Genomic DNA, 24,965 nt, shown 5'->3' with positions numbered 1-24,965 from the left:
ACGAAGTTGCAGGTTCCATCCCTGGCCTCGCTCAGTGGGCTAAGGATCCGGCATTGCCGTGAACTGTGGTGTAGGTCACAGATGCAGCATGGATCTGGTGTTGCTGTGGCTTTGGTGTAGGCTGGCAGCAACAGCTCCAATTAGACCCCTAGCCTGGGAACCTCCATACGCCGTGGGTGCCGCATTCAAAAGACAAAAAGACAAAAAAAAAAAAAAAAAAGAAAGAAAGAAAGAAAGAAAAGAAAAAGAAAAAGGGGAGTTCCCGTCGTGGCGCAGTGGTTAACGAATCCGACTAGGAACCATGAGGTTGCGGGTTTGGTCCCTGCCCTTGCTCAGTGGGTTAACGATCCGGCGTTGCCGTGAGCTGTGGTGTAGGCCGCAGACCCGGCTCGGATCCCGCGTTGCTGTAGCTCTGGCGTAGGCCGGTGGCTACAGCTCCGATTCAACCCCTAGCCTGGGAACCTCCATATGCCGCAGGAGCGGCCCAAGAAATAGCAACAACAACAACAACAACAAAAAGACAAAAGATAAAAAATAAAAAAATTAAAAAAAAAAAGAACAGGACTACAGTGGCTCAGGTTACTGCAGATGTGGAGGTTCAATCCCCAGCCTGGCACAGTGGGTTAAAGATCTGGTTTTGTCACAGGTGCAGCATAGGGCTAAGCTGCAGCTGGGATTCAGTCCCTAGCCTGGGAACTTCCATTTGCCATGGATGCAGGCATTAAGAAAAAAAAAAATAGTGATAATTCTCTTTTCCCTTAGGTTGGCTCCGAGGTGCGAGGTGGAATGTCCCACATCAAGTTTCACCAAGACTTTGAGGGTTTACAAGACAAGCACACAAGCAACCTCGACGAGCCTGTAAGTCTGAGATGACTCACTCCACTTAGGACTGTTAATGGCAACAATAACTTTGCTGGCCCAGCTGACAGGATAGGTACCTTTTGGTGATAGCAAATCTCTGTTTAGATCAAACCTAAATTTACGGTATTTCATACACAGAGTGATAGGCTGAGCTGATCACATAGCCGAGTGCCACTGAAAGGAGCAAAGAGCATTGTGTGACATGCGCACATGGTCAATACAGGCGACAGGAAGATGATGCCAAATGATGTGACCATAAAGATCATAAGTCACAAAATAAAACTGGATTATAGTTAGGCTCAAAGAGCAGGAGGCAATATCTAAGACATCTTTTTTTTTTTTCCAGCTATACTGGATCTGATTTTTCTGAATGGAAAGGAAGCTGAGAAGCTATTCAGATGAGAACTGTATTCTGTGTCACTTAACTATAATGAAATGTCACATTATGGTCTCTCTCTTCCCATTTTTTCCTCAATGAAAATTACACCAAAGGGACCCTTCATACAATACAAAGCATCAGTTACAATCTAAGAAAGGATTCAGAAAGAAACCTTTTTCTATTTGAAAATTTTAAAGTAGCATTAAGAAAACATTTGAGGAGTTCCCGTCGTGGCGCAGTGGTTAACGAATCCAACTAGGAACCATGAGGTTGCGGGTTCGGTCCCTGCCCTTGCTCAGTGGGTTAACGATCCGGCGTTGCCATGAGCTGTGGTGTAGGTTGCAGACGCAGCTTGGATCCAGCGTTGCTGTGACTCTGGAGTAGGCCAGTGGCTACAGCTCCGATTAGACCCCTAGCCTGGGAACCTCCATATGCCGAGGGAGTGGCCCAAGGAAAAAAGAAAAAAAAAGAAAGAAAACATTTGAGGAGTTCCCATTGTGGCGCAGTGGAAACGAATCCGACGGGTACCCATGAGGATGTGGGTTCAACCCCTGGCCTCGCTCAGTGGGTTAAGGATCCAGTGTGGCCATGAGCTGAGGTGTAGGCTGCAGATGTGGCTCAGATCCCGAGTTGCTATGGCTGTGGTATAGGCCAGCAGCTGCAGCTCTGATTCGACTTCTAGCCTGGGAACCTCTATAATGCCATGGGTGTGGCCCTAAAAAGACAAACAAACAAAAAAACCCATTTGTTTCTTCCCCCTCCCCTTTTATTTATTTATTTAGTTAGGCTGCACCTGCAGCATGCAGAAGTTCCCAGGGCCAGGGGTGGAACCTGAGCTACAGCAGTGGAAACACAGGATCCTTAACCCATTTTTTTCTGTTAATGGTTATTCTGGCCAACCCTCCAAATCACAGATATGAGGCAACATCTCACCAAACCTGAGACAGCTTCCTCATGTAGGTTTATGACTGGGGCAACCCTCAAACCGTGTCAGCTGAACACATCTACACCATTGCCTCTGCTTTTACAGTTCACAACAAGCTGAGTAAAACTGAACACTTCCATGTGATTTCAAGAGTCAGGTGGAACATGTGCTCCTTCACAAGGGAGTAGAGGGTTTTCTGCTCAAGCCTCAACATGACAAAGTGGCTGCCTATTCGAAGCCACAGGAGCCAAGCAACCTGGAAGAGATGCACGGAGTGTTCCTGCTGTAGGTGGGATATTTGTGCACCTCAAAAATCCAAAAGTTGAAACCCAGTCCTCAGGGTGATGGTGTTAGGAGGTGAGGCCTCTTGAGAGGTGATTAGGTCATCAGGCCATCAGGCGTGGGGCCCTCGTGATTGGAATGAGTGCTCTTGTGAAGAAGACCCCAGCGAGGAGTTCCAGTCATAGCTCAGTGGTTAAAAAATCTGACTAGTGTCCACAAGGATGCAGTTCGATACCTGGCCTCGCTCAGCGAGTTAAGGATCTGGTGTTGCCTTGAGCTGTGGTATAGGTCGGAGACACAGCTCAGATCCTATGTTGCTGTGGCTGTGGTGTAGGCCGCCAGCTGTAGCTCTGATTCGACTCCCAGCCTGGGAACCTCCATATATCATGAGTGTGGTCTTAAAAAGCAAAAAACAAAAAAACAAAAAAAACCCAGGGAGCTGTCTTCCTCCTTCTACCACCTGAGGACACAGCTGGAAGACACTCTCTATGAACTAAGAAGCAGGTTCTCACCTGACAGTGACTCTGCCAGCACCTTGATCTTGGGCTTTAAAAAACCTCCAGAATGCTGAGAAATAAATTTCTGTTGTTTAAAAGCCACCAGTCTATGGCATTTTTGTTATAGCAGCTGGAAGAGATTAAGACACTTCCTTTCCATATTTGGAAAGCCAGACTTCACTGGGGAGTAGGAAAGATTAATGTGACCAATTTCCAGCTGGCTTTGTGTTCTTCTAAAATAACAGTCAGGGAGTTCCCATCGTGGCTCAGTGGTTAACAAATCCGACTAGGAACCATGAGATTGCGGGTTCGATCCCTGGCCTCGCTCAGCGGGTTAAGGATGCAGCGTTGCCGTGAGCTGTGGTGTAGGTCGCAGACGTGGCTCGGATCCCATGTTGCTGTGGCTGTGGTGTAGGCCGGTGGCTACAGCTCCGACTGGACCCCTAGCCTGGGAATCTCCATATGCCGTGAGAAGCAGCCCTAGAAAAGGCAAAAACACAATAAATAAATAAATAAATAAATAAATAAATAAATAAATAAATAAATAAATAAGTAAATAAATAAATAAAAATAAAATAACCGTCAGTACCATAGGACTACTAGAAAGGAAAGCTCGTTCCAAAATAATCCAGATGATCTTACCTAGTAACAAGTATTTCTAGTGTCACGTATGCACAAAGTCTGCAGGCAAGCCAGAAACATACACTGCACGGCTAGGTCTCTGCCTGGTGGTCACCCTTGGGCTCTTTGTGTTCGGGCCTTTCCTGCCAGCTCTTTCAGCAGCGTGGTCCTCGAGGGCTCCTGTTCCCAGGGCCTGTATCTCTGCCCTTGCCTGTATCTCCAGCATCTCATCCTTCCAGAGCAGCTTGGAAATCCAGCAACGTGGTGAACAGCGGGCACTCAAGTATTCTGACCATCACCTTCCCTCGTGCCTTCTCTTGCTCACAGGCTTGCCTCACACCCGCCCTGGTTTATTTCCATCTTCACCACGTGGACAAACTGGCCCAGAGACTGGGCTTCTCAGGACACAGGACAGCACAGCACAGTGGGGTCAGGAGCTGTTTTTTCCACTCTCGCCTTCCCTCCTAATTGATAGCCTGCGTCTGCTTTCCTCCCTTCTGCTCACTGAAACTGCTCCATCTGTACAACCGGTGACATCCTCGGTTGTCAGCGTGGGAGGCACTTTCCAATTCCTGTCTGAGGGTCCCCATCCCGTGGTTCCAGCCCTCACAGCACAGCTCTTCTCTCAGCTACATCCTTCTGCGAATGCCAGACCTGCAGCTTCAACAGCCTGCGGGACACTGGACCTTCCCCAAGCCCTTGAAACTCAGCGTGTCAATACCACACCCACCTGCTTCCCCTCACACCCCTATGTCCCCCATCCACACAGCCAGCCCGGCCCCCTCTTTGTCTTTCCTCAGAGCCACGATTTTGTTCAGGCCCCCCACTCCCTCCGATCCTGGCCCTCCCCCCAACTCCAGGGCTGCGCTTGATTTGGTCCAAGGGGGTCCCACCCCTCCCTTGCCCGTGACCCAAGTCTGACCAATAATACACGCAGTCCAGCGAGGGCTTCTGGGAAGAGACTTTTCCTTTCCCGGACGCTGGAAATCTGATGTGACATCTGGAACTGCACTTCCAGACTGAGGATGACACCAACTCAGAAGGAGGAACAAAAACAGGCAGGGAAGAACCGGAGACTGTGATAACACAGGACGCGGCCGAACACGTCCAGTCGGGAACATTCGGTGCTGGGAGAGAAGCCATTTGCTTAATATTTACATCGATGGGGTTTCTGCTACTCCCAGCCAAAAAGTCTCTCTTCTCTCCTTCGCATCCAGTTCACTGAGGCCTCCTGTCAGTTCTCCCCATCAAACTATATACCACCGCCTCTGCACCTGATGCATCATCCCGCCACTGACCTCCACCCCCACAGCCAACACCCTAGTCGGTTGCTGCCTCGACAGCTCGAAAACGCCTCCCCCGCTCTCCTGCGCCCCCTACCGGCGATCAGGCCTCACATCCCAACGTCCCAGCCAGACCTCCGCTGGGAGTTCCCATCGATGACATCAGTCCCATGCCAGCCGCTTAGCAGTGCCCTCAAAATCCTGGCCACTGCATTCCTCTCTAACAACGGACCTCCCTCCCTCCAGTACACCAGTGTTGGTAGGAGCTGTGCCCTCTGTCCAGGGGCTTCTCCCCAGATCTCCCGAAAGGCGAAGGTCAACTCACCCTTCCCTTCCCTGCGGCCCCCTCCGACTAGCCCATCTACAGCAGCCCCATTCAGCGTGCTTCTAGCATGTTCTATGTTATGACCCTTTTCCCTCAAGACTCTGTCACCTTGTCAAGGCATCTGGTTACCTTTTATTTTTCTTCTTTTTACAGCTGCACCTGAGGCACATGGAAGTTCCTGGGCCAGCGGTCCAATCAGAGCTGCAGCTGAGGTCTACACCACAGCCACGACAGCACCGGGATCTGAGCCACATCTGCAGCCTATGCCACGGCTTGCAGAAACCCCAGAGCCTTAACCACTGTGCCCTTCCAGGGATTGAACCTGCATCCCAGGGCTCGCGATATGCCGCCAATTCCCTTGCACCACAGGGGAGCGCCAAGATTCCCACTTTGGAACATGCCCTGCCTATTTTTTGTGCCTATGATGGTGTGTATTTAAGTTTGATACCACGTGGGGCCAGCTTTCCACGGTCTTACAGGTAATCATAAAAGCACAGAGATGATTTTTAATTAATAATGGATCTATATCACAAGGAACCTGTCACACCGCCAAGGGCCAAATGAATAATGGCTTGTTAACTGCACCCATAAAGCACCAGAACAATCTCTACAGAGATCATATGCACCATACACCACATGCACGCAGCAATTTGCTTTTAGCAAAACTCATTCCTGGAGTTCCTGTCGTGGCTCAGTGGTTAATCAATCCGACTAGGAACCATGAGGTTGCGGGTTCGATCCCTGGCCTTGCTCAGTGGGTTAAGGATCTGGCGTTGCCATGAGCTGTGGTATAGATTGCAGATATGGCTCAGATCCCGCGTTGCTGTGGCTCTGGCGTAGGCTGGTGGCTACAGCTCCGATTGGACCCCTAGCCTGGGAACCTCCACATGCCACGGGAGCGGCCCTAGAAAAGGCAAAAAGACAAAAAAAAAAAAAAAAAAAAAAAAAAAAAACCAAGAAAAAATAAAACAAAAAAACTCATTCTTCATTGTAATGTTGGTTTAAATTTTATTGCTTCTGTAGATATTTTAACTTTTATAGTTAATTTCAACTTTACCATCGTTGAAAACCTCTAAGCATTAAACATTTTAACCTTATTTTAAGTTTTCAAAAGTGTAAGTGAATTTTATAGTAGAAATAATTTAAGTCAGTACTGGGGCTTGCCAAAACATTTTTTTTTAAATCCATGCATTTTTAAAAATCTCAGCATGCAGAAGTTCCCAGGCCAGGGACGGAACCCAAGCCAGTGACAATGCCGAGTCCTCAAGCCTCTGCACTACCAGGCAACTCCTGTAGTTTTGGAATTTACATCAACATAAACATTTCTTGCAAAAATAAGTGCAACTTGGAGTTACCATCGTGGTTCAACAGAAATGAATCTGACTAGTATCTGTAAGGATGTGGGTTCGATCCCTGGCCTCGATCAGTGGGTTAAGGATCCGGTGTTGCCGTGAGCTATGGTGCAGGTCGCAGATGCAGCTCAGATCTGGAGTTGCTGTGGCCGTGGTGTAGGCCAATGCCTACAGCTCTGATTTGACCCCTAGCCTGGGAACCTCCACCCTCCTGTGAGTGTGGCCCTAAAAAGCAAAAAAAAAAAAAAAAAAAAATTAAAAAAAAAGATATCAAGAAAGAAAAGAAAGAGATTAAAACTTATGGTTAGGAGTTCCCGTCGTGGCTCAGTGGTTAACAAATCCGACTAGGAACCATGAGGTTGCAGGTTTGATCCCTGGCCTTGCTCAGTGGGTTAAGGATCTGGCGTTGCTGTGAGCTGTCGTGTAGGTTGCAGACTCGGCTCGGAACCTGCATTGCTGTGGCTCTGGCGTAGGCCGGTGGCTACAGCTCCGATTCAACCCCTAGTCTGGCAATCTCCATATGCCGAGGTAGCAGCCCTAGAAAAGGCAAAAAGACAAATAAATAAATAAATAAAACTTATGGTTACCAAAGGGGAAACATGGGGGCGGTGACTAAATTAGGAGGTTAGGATTAACATATACACACTACTATATATAAAATAAATAACAAAGACCTACCCTGTAGCACAGGGAAATCTAGTCAGTACTCTGTAATAACCTGTATAGTAAACGAATCTGAAAAAAGAATGGATATATGTATGACAGATTCACTTTGCTGTACTTGAAACGTGCACAATATTGCAAATCAACTATACTTCAATATAACTTTTTTTGTTTTTTTTCAGGGCCACACATGCAGCTTATTTAAGTCCCAAGCAAGGGGTCAAGTTGGACAGCAGCTGCCGGCCTACAGCGCAGCCATGGCAACGCTGCATCCAAGCCGCATCTGTGACCAACACCGCAGCTTGTGGCAACACCTGATCCTTAACCCACTGAGGGAAGCCAGGGATTGAACCCGCATCTTCATGGATTCTAGTCGGGCTCTTAAACTACTGAGAAGAACAGCAGTTTAAAAAGAACAGGAACTCCCCCAATATAATTGTTTTAATAGGAAAAAAACTGAAATAGAAGACGGCCAGCTCCCTAAAGTCCGCTACTGCTCTCTTCCAATCACGAGCCCCCCCCATCGCCCACTACCATACTGACATCTGACACACTAGCTTCCATTCACCTGCTCTCTAGAGAGATCAAATGAGGAGTTCCCGTTGTGGTTCAGTGGTCATCTAATCCGACTAGGAACCATGAGGTTGTGGGCTCGATTCCCTGCCTTGCTCAGTGGGTTAAGGGTCCGGCATTGCCCTGAGTTGTGGTGTAGGTGGCAGACATGACTTGGATCCCGCATTGCTGTGGCTGTGGTGTAGGCCGGCGGCTACAGCTCCGATTAGACCCCTAGCCTGGGACCCTCCATATGCCGTGGGTGCGGCCCTAGGAAAGGCAAAAAGACAAAAAAATAAATAAATAAAATAAAAATAAAAAATGGAATGTACAAATGAGATCACACAGCATTGGGTACTGACATCTTTCTTGCAACATTGTGCTGGTGAGGGCACATCTTATGTGGAATTTCAGACAGGTCTTTCTTTTTTCTCTTTTTGTCTTCTTATAGGCCTGCACCCACGGCATATGGGGGTTCCCAGGCTAGGGGTCAAATCGGGGCTGCAGCTGCCGGCCTACGCCAGAGCCACAGCAACACGGGATCCAAGCCATGCCTTCGACCTACACCACAGCTCACGGCAACGCCGGATCCTTAATCCACTGAGTGAGGCCAGGGATCAGACATGCATCCTCACGGAGCCTGGTCAGGTTCTTTTCCACTGAGCCGTGACGGGAACTCCCAACAGCTATTTCTCACTGCTGATAGCGTTCCATTTACCCATTCTCCTGATGGTGGGCATTTCAGTTGCTGCCCATCTGGGCCTGTTAAATAGTTCAGCTGTGAATATTCTACTTCACGTCTTCTGGTGAACAGGGGTGAGCTCTTTTTTTTGACAGGAAAGTAGGATTTATTGTTGTGCCTGAGTCAAGAGGGGACAGTGCCAAGGCTCTCATGAGTGAGGGCCTGTCATTTGTCCAGAGGGCCACAATCAGGGATGTATTTGACCCCACAGCCACCGGGGATGCGCTGCTTTTCTGCCACTGTGTTTTCAAATTCATCCACATTACATAATCGCCACTTCTTGGAGGTACAGATCTTCTGGCAGCCAGGGAACTTGAACCTGGCTCTGCGCTGGGCCTCGGTCACATGCTCCTTGTTCTGCTGCTGGGTGCAGATGGCCATGATGACTGGGCCCGAGTGTTCCCTGGCCACTGGGCCCCGGGGCTTTTCAAAGGCACCGGCATACCCATCTGGAACCCGGACTGGGGACAGCATGCCAGACAGGAACGTCCACTAGAAAGGACTTTCTCCAAGATCCCCTAGGGCAACCCACAGAGGCAACAGGGTACACATGCTACGAAGGAGGCTGCTGTTTGCAGCCATCCACACGGGGCCCCCACGGGGAAAAGGGCACAGCCAGCTTCACTGGCTGCAACAGATGTATTTTTGTTGGGTATGTTTCTAGGAGCGGAATTACTGAGTCACAGAGTGTCTGTTTAGCATTAAAACATACTACCGGTTTTCCTGCTGCGTTCTGGTTGCTCCAACTGGCTTGTGCTGGCAACTGTAAAAAAAAAAAAAATCTCAAGCAAAGCAAATATCTGCAGGTCACCAGTTTGTTACCTCTGGCCTAGCGCATCCCTGATTCTTACAGGAAAAGGATCTTCAAGGGGTCATTTCGGATTTCAGCTCATCATTTCTTGAATGAGGACCTTGCAATGCCTCCCACTCCTTGGCTAATGGCCAAAGTCCTTAGCCCAGCATCAGATGCTTTCTGCAGGCTGCCTTATTTTTCTGCCTCTTTTCTCTAATCTTCACTGCCCACTGTCCACATGCCCATCCCTGGCACTCTGAGGGCCCTGCAGGGTTCTGCCAAGTCTGCATGTCTTGGGATGTGCTGTCCCCCTGCCTGAGGCTTCCCCTCTGCTTTTACCAGGTCAGGCCAATTTGCGTAGTTTCTCTCTCTACTAAACTACCACCTGGAGTCCTTGGGTAAGTGTCCTATCTGCAGTCAAGGACCATCACCGACTGGCATGGGACAGGTGCTCAGTACACGTTTGCGCCACAAACTTGCAGACTCTCTGATGTTATTTTTTTTGTCTTTTGTCTTTTTAGGGCCGCACCTGCAGCATATGGAGGTTCCCGGGCTAAGGGTCCAATCGGAGCTGTTGCTGCCAGCCTATGCCAGAGCCACAGCAACACCAAATCCGAGCCGCGTCTGTGACATACACCACAGCTCACGTCAACGCTGGATCCTCAACCCACTGAGCGAGGCCAGGGATCCAACCCGTAACCTCATGGATCCTTGTCAGATTCGTCTCCGCTGCACCACGACGGGAACTCCTGATGTTATTCATTTTTAATGCAAATAGGAGAGGAAAAAAAGAAAAAGGATAACTTTTTCATCTTACTCTGCTTCCCCCCAATAGTTTTCTCCAGAGGCAACCACTAGCCTCATGTTCTTGGTCATCTTCCTGAGATACACAATGAATGTATAACTTTATATTCAATAGCTGCTACCGAGAAAATAAGGCGAGAACTGGAAATGGGGAGTTGCAATTGTAAATTGAAAGGTCAGGAAAGGCCTCAACAAGAGGGTGACATTTGTGCATGGACCCAGAGGAGGAGAGCACTGGTCTGAGGCAGAGCATGGAGCAGAGGGACAGCAGGTGATTAGGCCTGAAGCAGGAGCTGCCCAGCCTATTTGAGGCTGGGAGGTGACACGGGGTAAGCAGTGGTGAAAGTCGTTTGAAGCGGGCCAGAGTGCAGAGATCTTTATAAACCACCCTTAAGAACTTTAGACTTTCTTCGGTGAGAAGGGAAGGCATTAGTTATTGATCAGGAGTTAAGAGACTGACTAGGGACTTTCAAAATCCACTTCTTGGGTAAAGAGCGGCCTCATTCTTTTCCGCAGTGGCTCATTATTCCACTAGGCGAAAGCGTCATAGCTTATCCGGGCGTCTCAAATGATGGACATTTGGTCTGTTTCCAATCTTTCTGACTCAAAAGTACTCCAGTGTTTCTTCCTCCCCAAGAATTAATTCCAGCTGACAATTTTCCGATTAAGAGCTTTTTTTACAGTAATCAATCTGCCCTTTTAAACATAATTTTCTTTTGGTTACTTGTGATCTCACTGGTTCCGAGGTTTCCAGCTCAGATCCCCAGCCAGAAGCTCTTTTTCTATCTCAGAAAGATGCTTAGGTGAGCAACTGGTTAAAACGGGCACGAGCTGGATGGCCCTACTCCGCACTTCACTTCTGTGCAGGAGGGACCGGCCGGCCCAGAGAGCGGTTTCGAGTCCTGGGGCCGGCAGCCTCCGGGACTCAGGAGCCCACTAGCCTCCTGAGACGAACCGCCAGCACCCCCAGCCCCTAAGGGAACGGATAACCTAAAAGAAACTGCACAGAAACAGCTGACCACGAGCAACCCAGCAGGGTAGCAGGGCCGCGACTCCAGGGACGTCGCAAAAACCCGCGCCTGCGCAGTGCAGCCCCGCGCCGACTTTCCTTCCCACGACCTCCCCTTCCGCGCCTGCGCACTAGAATCCGCCTCCTGCAGGCCAGCGAGGCTGAAGACCTATTAGCCTTTCTTACCAACTGAGGTGGAAGAAGTTGGTTCATATTTGAACGTGTTATCTCTTCCTTCCCAGTCTGTGAGACTAACTAAAACCCTTCCAACCCAATTCACCCTACAGGAAAGGGACTTGATCCCCGGGCTTTCTTGGCTCTGGCTGGCGCCCAGGTAGCCAGGGGGGTTGTGGGCGGGCTCACCCGGAGACCACGTGGCGGGCCTCAGCCAATCGGCGCTCAGACCGCACTTTGCGGCTCGGCTTCAAACAAACTACCGTGAGGCGAGGGCGGCCCGTGGGGCCCCGCCCCCTCGCCTGGGTCTGGGGCCCCGCGAGACGGCGGGCGGGGTGGGGGCGCCGAGAGCGGGGGCGGGGCGCAGTGGTCGAGTGACGGCCGGCCTCACCTATTCCGGGCGCTGGCCGCGGCACGGTGGGCCCCGCAGCCAATGGGCGTGGGTGGGGGCGGGGGGCGGCCCGGCTGGAGGGGAGGGGGAGCCTGCGGCCGGGGGATGCGGGGGGAGGAGGGGGCGGGCTCCCAATCCGGTTCCATCCGGTTCTCCCACCGCCCCCGCCGCGGGTCCCAGCAGCTCCGGCGGCGGGAGGAGCGGCAGCGGCCAGGCAGCCCAGATTCGCGAAGGCTCTCGGCGCGCCGCGGACCGCAGGCACCCGGCACGCGCCCGCGCCCTCGCCACGATGCCCAAGAGGAAGGTGAGCGGCGGCCGCGGCCCGCACACGCCCCCTCCGCCGCCCGGCCGCGGCGCCCAGCCAGGCAGGCCCAGGCCCCGCCGCGCCCTCGGCGGCGCTGGGCCCGGGAGGCGCCGCGGGCCGGCGGAGGGCGGGCGCGCACCGGCATGGGGCGCGCGGTTCCGGAACGTTCGGCGGCCCGCGGAGCCGGGTGGGAGATTCGAACGCGGCGGCGGGAAGCCGCTGACGTCACGCGGCCGGGTATTGTTCTCGCGGGCGCAGGGCGCGCGGGCACTTTTGTTTGCGGGCTGCGCCCACTCGCTGTCTGCTTCCTCCCGCAGGTCAGCTCCGCCGAGGGGGCGGCAAAGGAGGAGGTAAGAGCCCCCCGCCTGTCCCGGGGTGGGTTCGGTTCGCCCCGCGTCCCGTGCGTCTTACTCATTCTGCTTTTCTTTCCCGAAGCCCAAGAGGAGATCGGCGAGGTTGTCAGCTGTAAGTAAAGTGAGCCCCCTAACCTTCCTTTTCCGTGGGATCCTAGCGCGGGAAGAAACTCAGTGCTACCTTTGCCTTTCAGAAACCTGCTCCTGCAAAAGTGGAAGCGAAGCCAAAAAAGGCGGCAGGAAAGGTAGGTTTCCAACTTCAACCCTAAGAGACCGTGGTGTCTTCGAAATGCCGCGGTGCTACCTTAACGCACGTTGCCGGCGGCGGCCAAGACCTTGACTTTGAGTATCAAAATTGTCTACAGTTTGACGTCATAATCTCCTGGAAAGTCGGGATTTGACCACGTTTAGCACTGTGATTTAAGGTTTTTATAATATGAGTAAAGAACATTTTTCCGGCCTGGGTAAGATATGGTGGATGTAGTGATTATCCCGGTTAATGGAGATAGAATGTATCACAGTAATGCTGCTGCAGAATTTGGGAAACTTAAGACGGCCGCAAATACTGGGAGACTAACTTTGGCTTTCCAGGGAAATCCATTCTTTGTGTTGTGCTCCTTATGGCTAGCGCTTCTCTGTTCGTTGCACGCCTGTACTTCCTCTTGCGACCATAACAGCAAAGCTAGGCCTGAGGCCAGCAGAAGGGAATGTGTATGTGTCTGCGTGTAAGGTTTGCAAGGCAAGGTAGGGGGTCCTATTTTACATGGAGAGAGAGAGCAAGAGTTGTGTTCCTTGAAAACATGGCTAAGAGGAGTCTCAGAGTTTAACCTGCAGTTGTATGCTTAGGAGTTCCCTGAATTATTTTATTGTATCAGACCGAGTTAACGGTAAACAGCATGACCATTGCTTGGAAGAGATTCACCATTGCTTTATTCACGTTGCGGGCTTGGGGGCCGAAGTTGTTCTTGGGTATGTGTTGGTTTGAAAATAACTTGGGAAAGCAAAATGTGTTTATGTCATTTGTAACTTTGTTTTTGGAGCTCTGGGAAGCTCTCCTTGTTATTCAGGGGAAATTCACTGGTGTGATTAATTTCTATTTACTCAAAACTTTCCTGAGAGTTTGCTAGTAGAAAACTCTCCCCTTATAAGTCTTTCTTGCCATCACCCGGTTCCTAAACTTGTGGGTGGAAGCTCAGCACTGCTTAATCAAAGGGTGTCCTGCCCCCTGTCCCGTGGCCATCCGTCCCCCCCCCCACATTTTTTTTCTTTAATCATTGTATAGAGGTCAGTGGTGAAAGTCATTTTTCCAGTAGAAAGCTCTGTTTTGTGACTTTAAGGGTTCAAAGAAGGTATGTGTGTAGTACATCAGCTTTCTCACACCAAAAAGTAGGGAATACATTTGTACAAAAAATAAGAGTACCCGAGAAACTTTATGAAGCCAAGAAAAAATAGTGGCTCTTGTTGCATAGTGGGGGTTTTTTGGTTTTTTTTCTCCTTATTTATCTCTGTCTATATTTTGATCTCCCCTTAAAATTTTAAGTGAAAACTTTGTTCAAATTTTACCTCCGTTTGGTTTGGGGACCACAGAGGTAATCAGCATCTTCCTCTCAGTCAGAGGCAAACAGGTAAGTTTTCACCTTGATGTTCCTTGAGGAATAAAATTGTCAGTTCACTTTTCTCAAAGGAAAAATGATGGGAACAGGGAGGAGCATTTTCCCCTCGAGTTTCTGTAGTGTGGCTTTGCGTAATTGATGGGTTTGCAGACCTTAGACGGGGCGTAAGTCTTTTGATGTGTTGATTACCTTTCTACAGACACCTTGTTTTGTTTCATCTCATTCTCCAGCTATTAACAGTTAGAAGTGGTTTTCAGTCCAGGCTATTGCATGTTCTGTTTTTACTTTTTTATATTACTGTTACAGTGGTTATGAAATCAATGAGAAATCTGAAATCACTTATAAAAGAACCATTAGTTTTGGGGGGGGTGCTTTTTACGGCCACACTCGAGGCATGTGGAGGTTCCCAGGCTAAGGGTCAAATCAGAGTACAGCTGCTGGCCTACGCTGCAGCCACAACCATATCAGATCCAAGCCTTGTCTGTGACCTACACCACAGCTCACAGCAACGCTGGATCCTTAACCCACTGAGCAAGGCCAGGGATCGAACCTGCAACCTCGTGGTTCCTAGTTGGATTCATTTCCTGTGAGCCACGATGGGAACTCCAAAAGAACCATTTTTTAAATACAAAGGGATTATGACACTTGACGGTGCTGTTTATGAGATTATTTATCCCTAAGACACTGCGTTGCTAGTCAGTGTCCTGCCGTCCTTCTGTGTGATTTGCCACTTCTGCTACAGAGAGTATCGCACTGGTGTTTCCCCTCAGGTAACACACAACTTTCCAGGGACGTTGCTTACTTGGCTTGGCACTTGTCTCCGTTCTGTTTACAGAAATGAATATGAGATGTTTGTTACATTTTCTCCTTCGCTATCAGTGGGTGGCATCCAAAAATATTGTTTTATAAAGTGGCTTAATTTTGGACTTTCACCATTGTACTAACACCTGTGCTTTTCGTGTTCTTCAAACACCTAAACAAAAGCGATACACTCTCAAATGATACTCTGGGCTCTTCATTATGTGAGATCCAGGGCTTACCTGTGGCGGGACCGTCAGCCTGACCTCCCAACATGTTGCTGCTTTCAGGCAGATGGTCTTACTGTGAGGGGGACCGTCCTTCGGGACAGTGGTTCGTTGACAGTTTGATGATTGTTGGTGCTTGAAAGCGGCGTGGGGGCGGGCGGGGCGGCAGCAGCGGCTTCAGCTCCGTTCTGTCCTGCGGCGCTGGCGAGATCAGGGGCTGGTTGAGAAGGTGGCGGAGGTCGCGTCACTCAGCTTTAGGTGTCAGGCTGAGGCCGGTGTGCAGGTACTGCCGAAGTTCCCCCTAGCGTTGTCCTGGCGGCTGGGTGGGCCCGAGGGTGTGTCGTTGAAGAGGTGTGTCACCCAACTCGGGCTGCCCCGGCACAGCAGTCGCAGGGAGACTTAAAATATGCTCTCATTCCATCACAGGATAAAGCTTCAGACAAAAAAGTACAAACTAAAGGGAAAAGGGGAGCAAAGGGAAAACAGGCCGAAGTGACCAAGCAAGAGATGAAAGAAGATCTGCCTGCGGAAAACGGAGAAACTAAAAGCGAGGAGGTCAGGAGTGTGTGTGTGTGTGTGTGTGTGTGTGAATTTCGACTGAAGAGTAAATGGCAGATTGTATGTTTTCATGTAGCGGATAAGACATCTTTACCATGACATTAACAAAGCTTTGTAGAGAGACTCCAAGTGAATGAATAGATGATTTTTGCGAATTAGGTCACGTTTGAAAATACACGTCGATGACTTTGACCAAGAAATCGTGATGTACTCGGAATTTGACACTCAGATCCACCATCTGTATTGTATATAGTATAGGGTTCGTTGATTTAATTGCTGGTGGTTTTATTTTATTTATTTTATTTTATTTTATCTTGTGGTTTTTAGGGCTGCACTGGAGGCATACAGAGGTTCCCAGGCTAGGGGTCAAATCAGAGCTACAGCTGCAGGCCTACACCACAGCCACAGCCACGCAGGATCCGAGCTGCACCTGCAACCTACACCACAGCTCACAGCAACACCGGATCCCTAACCCACTAAACAAGGCCAGGGATCAAACCCGCATCCTCAAGGGTACCAGTCGGATTGGTTTCCACTGTGCTGCATAACGCATTTTTTTTCACATGACCTCATGTTTAAACAAATATAAAACTCTTCTCAAATTGCTATCTGTAGAACCGTTAGTTTTTTTTGGTTTTTATTTTATGGTAAAAAATTTTTTTATTTTCTCCATTGCCTTCACTTGCCATATTTTTTTTCCCTCACTTTCATTTTTTTTTTCTCATTCTGTCCACACCTGCTGCCTGTGGAAGTTCTTAGACCAGGGGTCAAACCTGTGCTGCAGCTGCACCAGGTCTCTAACCTGCTGTGCCACAAGGGAACATTCCCCACTTTCATTTCTAATGAAGAACATTTATATTTCTTGAAAATAACCATTTTTCTAAGATTAAGTAGTAACTTAATATTAAGCAGTTAGAAAGATTGGTGTCTTCAATCTTTATCCTTTTTTTTTTTTTTTTTTTTTTTTTTTTTTGCCTTTTTGTCTTTTGTTGTTGTTGTTGCTATTTCTTGGGCCGCTCCCGCGGCATATGGAGGTTCCCAGGCTAGGGGTCTAATCGGAGCTGCAGCCACCGGCCTATGCCAGAGCCACAGCAACGCAGGATCCGAGCCACGTCTGCAACCTACACCACAGCTCACGGCAACGCCGGATCGTTAACCCACTGAGCAAGGGCAGGGACCGAACCCGCAACCTCATGGTTTCTAGTCGGATTCGTTAACCACTGCGCCACGACGGGAACTCCAATCTTTATCCTTTTAATCTGTGAGAGGTTTTATCTTAAAAATTAAGTGGGTTGCAAGGTTTTGATAAATCACTTTTTAAGCTAGGCCCTTTTTTTAACATTGGCTAACCAGAAAATGTTGATAATTTAGGTTTTTAATTTTTAAACTCTGTTATTTATGGATCAGATTTTAAACTTATTGACTGTTCCTATGATTTAGTCACTATTTATTTTTTTTAATTTTTTTTTTTGGTCTTTTTGTCTTTTCTTGAGCCGTTCCCATGGCATATGGAGGTTCCCAGGCTAGGGGTCGAATTGGAGCTGTAGCCACCAGCCTACGCCAGAGCCACAGCAACACAGGAGTTGAGCCGAGTCTGCAACCTACACCACAGCTCACGTCAACGCCAGATCGTTAACCCACTGAGAAAGGACAGGGATCGAACCCGAGACCTCCTGGTTCCTAGTCGGATTCGTTAACCACTGCTCCACGACGGCAACTCCTCACTGTTTACTTTTAATTCCTAGTTCTAACCACACATCAACATTGTGATATTAAGATGACATTAGTCCAGTTATGGGGGAGTGGTGGCCTTCTGATACTTTTTAATCAAGCTATGTTACATCTGTAAGGTTACTCTGAATACTGGACAGTTTTCGTGGTGGAAATGATAGGAGTAGATTGTTGAAATGTTCTCATCAGTTAGGACTGATCAAATCGTAACCTTCTTTTATAAGTGACATTGAACTCGGGGCCAACAGAAAGGGCGCTCTGACTCGTGCCTCGGTGAAGGTGTGCAGCGTGTGTTTCCTCCCTGCAGTCCATCACAGCCTCCTTGCACATAGCAGTCAGTGCTAGACAGCACGGCACCTGTCTAGTCAGCGTGGTTGACCAAAAGCATGAACAGATGCGAGATGTGTGGCGTTGAATAAACTGAGAGAGACACTCGTTAATAGTGTTACAGCTCTAACAAGAGGCAGAACAACTTCAGCTGGGAGTGTGAGTGTTGGGCGACTGAGATTTTTTTTTGCTTTTTTCCATCTGCACGTGACCATGGACGTGCCTGAATGTTGATTTTGGGGTTACAAGTAAATTTTAGTGAGTTAGGTGAATTCACAGATACAGCAGCTACAAATAATGAACATTTAATGTATTTTTAAGACCATAGCTAAAATAAGTAAAACTTAGATTGTGTTAAATGCTAAGTATCTCTGACACGGCAGTGACACGGGGTCCGGGTTTAATCACTTTTTATCCCTTGATTTGCAGAGCCCGGCCTCCGATGAAGCAGGAGAGAAAGAAGCCAAGTCTGATTAACAGCACACGCCCAGTCCTGCAGTGGTCCCTGTGTCCCTTCTTGTACAATCCAGAGGAATATTTTTATCAACTATTTTGTAAATGCAAGTTTTTTAGTAGCTCTAGAAACATTTTTAAGAAGGAGGGAATCCCACCTCATCCCATTTTTTAAGTGTAAATGCTTTTTTTTAAGAGGTGAAATCATTTGCTGGTTGTTTATTTTTTGGTACAACCAGAAAATAGTGGGATATTGAATGTGGGAGGCTTTGAATGTCTTGGGTGTCAGCTTAACATTCCATAGATGGGGAGCTTTTATATCCTGTAATACAAAGCGTACTAAATGGTGATTTGGAGTCAGTTGTGCATTTAACGTCTTGAACACTCGAAATTACTTCTCTTCCCATGTTGTTTTTGGTAGAACTGTTTCTAAAGCAGACCAACCTTGACCTTGGCTCTCCTTGTCAGAATTGTGTGCACTCTGTAACACCTTTGGTCGTGGTAGTCCAGTTTTCCTAGTAATTTTGTTCATGTGCTGTGAAAGACTGAACATTTGAGTACGTAGTATATATGATATTAAAATTGTGAATTAGTGGGACTTATGATATAACAGCATATCATCATTCGAAGATATTGGCACTTGATATCCTGTTAAGGAAAATTTGCCTCCAAATTTTAAGCTGTAAAGTCACTGGAATAACTGTTGAGAAAAGAATCACAACTATATGATTTTTTTAGATTTTTGGTACGTATGTTAAGAATTGTGTACAAGTTGAAATATCTGTGTACTGATCCTCAAAACAACCAATAAAATCTCAGTTACGAAAGAACTTCTTGAGGCACTTATATCCAGTTCTGGTTTAAATTTTATATTGTTAAATAATTTCTGCATTTGTTCTTGCCGAGGTTTTTATTAAAATTTTGGAAGAGGAGTTCCCGTCGTGGCGCAGTGGTTAACGAATCCGACTAGGAGCCATGAGGTTGCGGGTTCGGTCCCTGCCCTTGCTCAGTGGGTTAAGGATCCGGCGTTGCCGTGAGCTGTGGTGTAGGTCGCAGACGCGGCTCGGATCCCACATTGCTGTGGCTCTGGTGTAGGCCAGCGGCTACAGCTCCGATTAGACCCCTAGCCTGGGAACCTCCACATGCTGCAGGTGTGGCCTTAGAAAAGGCAAAAAGACGAAATTTTGGAAGAGTGAAATGTTTCATTTTTCTGTAACACTTTCAGGGTATATTTTGAAGATACTTGTGTGATAATATTGGTTTAATGGGAATGGGAACTCCATGCAATGTCCTCTGAAGCAAAAGAAACACATAATTATCTACTCTTCATATAAAGTAAGCTTATGAATACCGAATATATTGAACAAGGTCTGGTAGGTTTGTATTTGCATGTTTTGGGGATTTGCTTTCATTTGGATTGTACTTCCAGCTTGCTCTCTGAAATGTCTTTAGAGGTGGCAGACATCTGCTGCACTGCTTTGGCAAATGCACAAGTGGGGCCAGAGGTGGTACCTTGCCAGGGTTACCACTGCAGAGGGGGAAACCTTGGAACAAAGTTTAGAACTTTTATACACTGAATATTATTTCACCTGTAGACTTAATTAGTAGGAGGCAAATAAACTTTAAAAATGAGTCCTGCAGGGAGTTCCCTTCATGGCGCAGTGGAAATGAATCTGACTAGGAACCATGAGGTTGTGGGTTCGATCCTTGGCCTCACTCATTGGGTCAAGGATCTGGCGTTGCTGTGAGCTGTGGTGTAGGTTGCAGACATGGCTCGGGTCAAGTGTGGCTGTGGTGTAGGCCGGCAGCTATAGCTCCAACTGGACCCCTAGCCTGGGAACCTCCATATGCCGTGAGTGCGGCCCTAAAAAAGACAAAAGACCGAAATAAGTAAATAAAGGATTCTAAGGGAGTCAGTGAGTTCTGTAAGGGCTGTATGCTCCTGGAATAACCCGTTAGCAGAGTTCATAGGGAGTGGAGAGGTGTGGTGTAAAAAGTGAGGCTACAGAAGATGCAGAGGATATTGGCTTGGGCTGAAGTGACGCCCTAAGGAGGGCTGACAACCCTTGGGAGATGAGCGGTGGTTGTGACACTGGAGGGCCTGAAACAGTGATAAAGGTTGATTGGCCTTCAGTTTCTGAGTTCCAGTGGAACAGGTCGGAGTTTGGATGTGTAAATTAACATGGAGCTGAAACACTGACTTTTGCCCTGTGTATGGATACCTTGTGCAGTTTTTGGGTATCAGAATGTCTAGCAACCATTAGTAGTAGTGAAGGGATATTCAGGAGTTCCCACTGTGGCTCAGCAGGTTAAGAACCCAACGTAGTCTCTGTGAGCATGTGAGTTCCATCTCTGGCCTAGCTCAGTGGCCAGAGCAAGTTGCCCCAAGTCGTGGCATAGGTCGCAGGTGTGGCTTGGATCCAGCATTGCTTCTGTGGTTGTGGTGTAGGTCAGCAGCTGTAGCTCCCATTCAGCTCCTAGCCCAGAAACTTCCATATGCCACAAGTATAGCTATGAAAAAAAAAAAAAAACCAAAAAATGGAATTTTACCCCTATAATCCACCTGGCAGTGTTCTTTTGTACTATCCAGGCATCCCACCCCTGGAATGTGATAAATGTTTATACTCACGAAGAGCTGCTTACTCTGATTTTTTTTTTTTTTTTTTTTTTTTTTTTTTTTTTGGTCTTTTTAGGGCGGTACCCTTGGCATATGGAAGTTCCCAGGCGAGGGGGGTCGAATTGGAGCTGTAGCTGCCTGCCACCACCCCAGCTCATGGCAATGCTAAATCACTTAACCCACTGAGCGACGCCAGGGATCGAACATGCATCCTCATGGATACTAGTCAGATTTGTTTCCACTGAGCCATGGTGGGAACTCCTTGCTCTGAACTCTTTTCTAGTAATAAAGAGATTTATAAAAAAAATTTTTTTAGAAATAGCACAACAGAGTGTCTGACTCCTTGTAGGATGACATCTAAATTTTCTGTCTGGAGAAGTGGAATGAAGTGCTTCTAGTTCCTCACCTTAAGCTTAACTTCTAAAATGAACCCTCGGAGTTCTGTTGTGGCTCAGTGGTTAACGAATCCGACTAGGAACCATGAGGTTGCGGGTTCGATCCCTGTCCTCACTCAGTGGGTTGAAGATCCGACGTTGCTGTGACCTATGGTGTAGGTGGCAGATGCGGCTCGGAACACAAGTTGCTGTGGCTGTGGCGTAGGCTGGCAGCTACAGCTCCAATTAGACCCCTAGCCTGGGAACCTCCATATGCCTCGGGTGCGGCTCAACAAAAAAAAATAATAAAATTGAACCCTCAAGTGGGTATTCTTTTCAGCTGTCAAAAGAACGACTGCTTTTCAAAAAAAAAACCATGTTGGGGTATCTTTTCTAGGATCAGTATTTAGAAAAAGTTAATCTCTTGCCCACTCAACAACTAGTTCTGAACAATGAGAACGAGTGCTCAGAATGGTCGAGTGGACATCAGTTCAGATGTCCTAGAAGGACAAGGCAGGTACAACTTCAGCAATGATGCTAACAAACCAGTCTCATTTGTTAACTAGAACAAGCAGCTAGGAAGAACCTTGCATTTCCTTGGCTTATCAGAGGTTGAATTTGACCTTTGAAATATGAATTAATCTTAGGGCTTTCGGCACAGAGCCTGCTGTCTGATACAGAGCGGCATAAACAGAGCTCAGAAAAGAGTTTGCCGTGGGGTGTTTGGGAAGTGTGAGAAAAGTGTTTGTGGGCACGGGGACAGGAGTTGAGAGATTAGGTGGGCACAGGGAAGAGAAGTGTGTGCGTGTAGACAGGACCAGTCCATGCTCACTGGGGAAAAGCCCTCAGACAGACAAGCTAAAAATACCCGAAGTTATAATTTACTCCTAGGCAACTTTAAAGTTGGATTTTTCTCAGATCCTTTTCTGAGCTCACATGAATTTACGAAATTGGTGTCATTTTATACTTTTTTTTCCTTAATCGCTGTACCCATAGCATATGGAAGCTCCCCAGACCAGGGCCTGAATCCCAGCTGCAGCTGTGACCTGTGCCAGGGCTGTAGCAATGCCAGATCCTTTAACACACTGTGCCAGGCAGGGATCAAACCCACATCTCTGCGGAGACTCAAGCCACTGCGGTTGGATTCTTGACCTACTGCACCACGTCTTTCTCAAACATGAACTTTCCCCTAGGATTTTGTTTGTTTGTTTTAGGGCCGCACCTAAAAACCCCTTGGGATACTAGTCGTGTTCGTTACTGCTGAGCCACGACGGGAACTCTGATGACGGAGTCATAAGTAGATGATGGGCAGCAGCTCAGTAACAAACTGGTTTTTCAGGTCATGAATGTTTAGAATTGTTTTCTTAAAAAAAGTAAAATTAATCCCCAAAGCTAAAATGAATTATTTTAAACATGTTGAATTTTTTTCATATATATTTGGGTTTTTCTTTATTGGTAAAGATGTTTCAGTGTTTGCTTAAATAGCTCATTGTACAGCAGTGCCATCACTTGGGCATTACAGTTTTTTTTATTTTTTTTTTTTTTGTCTTTTTTCTATTTCTTTGGGCCGCTCCCGCGGCATATGGAGGTTCCCAGGCTAGGGGTCAAATCGGAGCTGTAGCCACTGGCCTACGCCAGAGCCACAGCAACGCAGGATTCGAGCTGCGTCTGCAACCTACACCACAGCTCACGGCAACGCCGGATCGTTAACCCACTGAGCAAGGGCAGGGACCGAACCCGCAACCTCATGGTTCCCAGTCGGATTCATTAACCACTGCCACGACGGGAACTCCTTTTCTATTTTTTAAGTCAGGGACATTTTACCCCATACTCAGAAGCAGTACAGGATCCCAAACCACCGCATTCCTGTCAGCAGTCCCCAGAGCCATCCAGCCATTGCCAGTCCAGCCCATCCTTCTTATTTTGAAGGAAATTAGGATGGATGTTTTTAAAATAATATCTGTAAATAGGAAATTAAAAGTGAACAGAATGCATGAGAAGCAAATATTTACCTTGGTAGTAAAAATTGTTAATTTATCATTTTGCTGTTGCTGTTTTTGTCTTTTTCTTTTGTCTTTATAGGGCTGCACCCGCAGCACAGGCAGGTTCCCAGGCTAGGGATCAAATCAGAGCTGCAGCTGCCACCCTACACCACAGCCACAGCAACACCGTATCCTTAACCCACTGAGCAAGGCCAGGGATCCAACCCGTGTCCTCATGGATGCCAGTCGGGTTTGCTAACCACTGAGCCATGACAGGAACTCCATAATTTATCTTTGAAATGTTAGACATTTTGTCGGGGTTACATGCAGATCAAATCAGATGAGAAGCCGCTGTTTAAAAAAAAAAAAAAATTCCAGTGTGGCTAATTCCACTTTTAGAATCAACACATTGCCTTCCAGATGCTTCCATGTTGATTTTTTTTTAAAGTCAGTAGATGTTTTGAAGTTCTCTGAGGACTGGAAATGTAAAATGATGAGATGGGAAAGTTACCAGGAAGCAGGAAAGCCACAGCGCAGGGAGGCCAGAGAGAGTCGCAACCTGGCACAGATTCAAGTCTGAGTTCACGATGGTTACAGCAGCGTCACCGCCTTCGTGGTTGCAGCTGAAGGTGACCCCACAGTGGTGGAAGGGGTGAAAGATGGGTGAGAGGACTTAAATGGAATGACAATAATGCCTTTCTCAGGGGTCCAAGGAGCTAAAGCAAGTGCCTGCACTCAGCGCCCGATAAAATGATGCTATTCCTTAGTGATGTTCCGAGCTGAGGGTAATGAATTTCCTGGTGGATTTATCCCCCTTGACAAAGACACGTGTTGTTGAGGAAAACCCTAGAAGATATATTTGATCATTCGAAGGTTTTTTCCTTGTAGTTGATTTACAGTGTTCTGTCCATTTCTGCTGTACAGCAACGTGACCCAGTATACATACATATACATTCTTTTTCTCATCTTATCTTCCATCATGGTCTATCCCAAGAGACTGGATAGGGTTCCCTGTGCTGTACAGCAGGACCTCATGGCTTATCCATTTTCAACAGAAGAGTTTGCATCCACTAGCTCCCAAATCCCAGTCCATCCCACGAAAATACATTTGATTTGACCACCTCCAAGTTGAGCATTATAAAGGAGGGCTCGTGCTCAGGAGATCTGGCTGTGACGTCTCACCAGCATATGGCTTTGGCGAAGTCCTGCGGTGTTTCCTTCCAGGGTTCACTGTAAGGATTACTGTTACATTTTAGGTTTAATTCATAACTGTAAAGGATGTCAATATTTACATTTAATCTCTGGAAGCATTTTGTTACTCAGAAAATGCAAGTTGAAAATGTATGAAAATTAATGACATATTCAGGTTATGTATGCAAAACTTTAAATACGCTAATCTGTTAAGCATGATTCACAGAGAGAAAAAGCTGAGTCTTGCATGCTTGGCTGTGTCTGTATAAGGATGTGGCTGAGGATTAAAATGTGCAAGATTATAACCGCCGCCAGAGCAGATTTGGGTTTTCACAAGAAATGTATTTCAAGATGGTCGTAGCTGTTGTAGCATGGTTTCTCACTTTTTAATTATTCTCAAATTTCGCCAATTATTTCATTTATCTTTGACTCCAAGGTGAACCTAATATTATATTAATATTGAGCTAATATGAATAAAGAGATTTTTTAATTTTCTATTTAATTTTTTGTCTTTTATGGTCACACCTGAGGCATATGGAGGTTCCCAGGCTAGGGGTCGAATCAGAGCTACAGCTGCTGGCCTACACCACAGCCACAGCCACAGCCACACCAGATGGGAGCTGCATCTTCACCCTATACCACAGCTCAGGGCAACGGCAGATCCTTTAACCCGCTGAGCAAGGCCAGGGCTGGAACTGGAGTCCTGATGGATACTAGTCGGGTTTGTTACCGCTGATCCGCAACAGAAACTCTGGTTATTTACATCTTGAGATAAACAGAGCCC

The 24,965-nt window shown here is 47.5% G+C and overlaps 1 protein-coding gene, 1 long non-coding RNA gene and 1 other non-coding gene across 6 annotated transcripts; 1 reads left to right on the top strand and 2 right to left on the bottom strand.

The window, feature by feature from the left end:
- Positions 1–6,160: 6,160 nt before the first annotated feature.
- On the bottom strand, positions 6,161–11,464 carry LOC146397899 (uncharacterized). The gene is made up of 3 exons (XR_014825212.1): positions 11,275–11,464; positions 9,805–10,024; positions 6,161–9,245 (listed from the first exon to the last, which is right to left on the bottom strand). It is a non-coding gene; the product is annotated as an uncharacterized LOC146397899 (long non-coding RNA).
- LOC146397900 (small nucleolar RNA SNORA70) lies at positions 8,983–9,116 on the bottom strand. Its single transcript, XR_014825388.1, has one exon. It is a non-coding gene; the product is annotated as a small nucleolar RNA SNORA70 (small nucleolar RNA).
- A 337-nt stretch (positions 11,465–11,801) lies between the features above and the next one.
- Positions 11,802–18,844, top strand: HMGN1 (high mobility group nucleosome binding domain 1). Of its 4 annotated transcripts, XR_014825210.1 has the most exons (7): positions 11,802–11,957; positions 12,275–12,307; positions 12,393–12,422; positions 12,505–12,555; positions 15,375–15,864; positions 16,549–16,832; positions 17,034–18,844. XR_014825210.1 is itself a non-coding variant. In XM_021070990.2 (6 exons), the coding sequence occupies exons 1-6, from the start codon at positions 11,943–11,945 to the stop codon at positions 18,039–18,041; spliced, it is 306 nt and encodes a 101-aa protein (XP_020926649.1). In that variant the 5' UTR covers positions 11,802–11,942; the 3' UTR covers positions 18,042–18,844. The 4 variants fall into 4 exon arrangements, 1 of the variants encoding a protein (XP_020926649.1); XR_014825211.1 differs by lacking the exon at positions 16,549–16,832 and having other exon boundaries at positions 17,029–18,844; XR_014825209.1 differs by having other exon boundaries at positions 16,549–18,844.
- Positions 18,845–24,965: the final 6,121 nt, after the last annotated feature.

The sequence above is a fragment of the Sus scrofa genome, chromosome 13, assembly GCF_054392235.1.
Source record: "Sus scrofa isolate SSC_HxYL_T2T_F1_AM1 chromosome 13, Sscrofa_HxYL_maternal_Yorkshire_Landrace_v2.0, whole genome shotgun sequence".
Lineage (NCBI taxonomy): Eukaryota > Metazoa > Chordata > Mammalia > Artiodactyla > Suidae > Sus > Sus scrofa.
This window is presented reverse-complemented; position numbering and strand designations above follow the sequence as displayed.

Bases quoted from the DNA above. Each gene is read 5' to 3' on its own strand.
- HMGN1 (XM_021070990.2), top strand. The intron at 12,423-12,504 runs GTAAGTAAAGTG...TTTGCCTTTCAG, and splicing joins GATCGGCGAGGTTGTCAGCT to AAACCTGCTCCTGCAAAAGT. The intron at 12,556-15,374 runs GTAGGTTTCCAA...ATTCCATCACAG, and splicing joins CAAAAAAGGCGGCAGGAAAG to GATAAAGCTTCAGACAAAAA.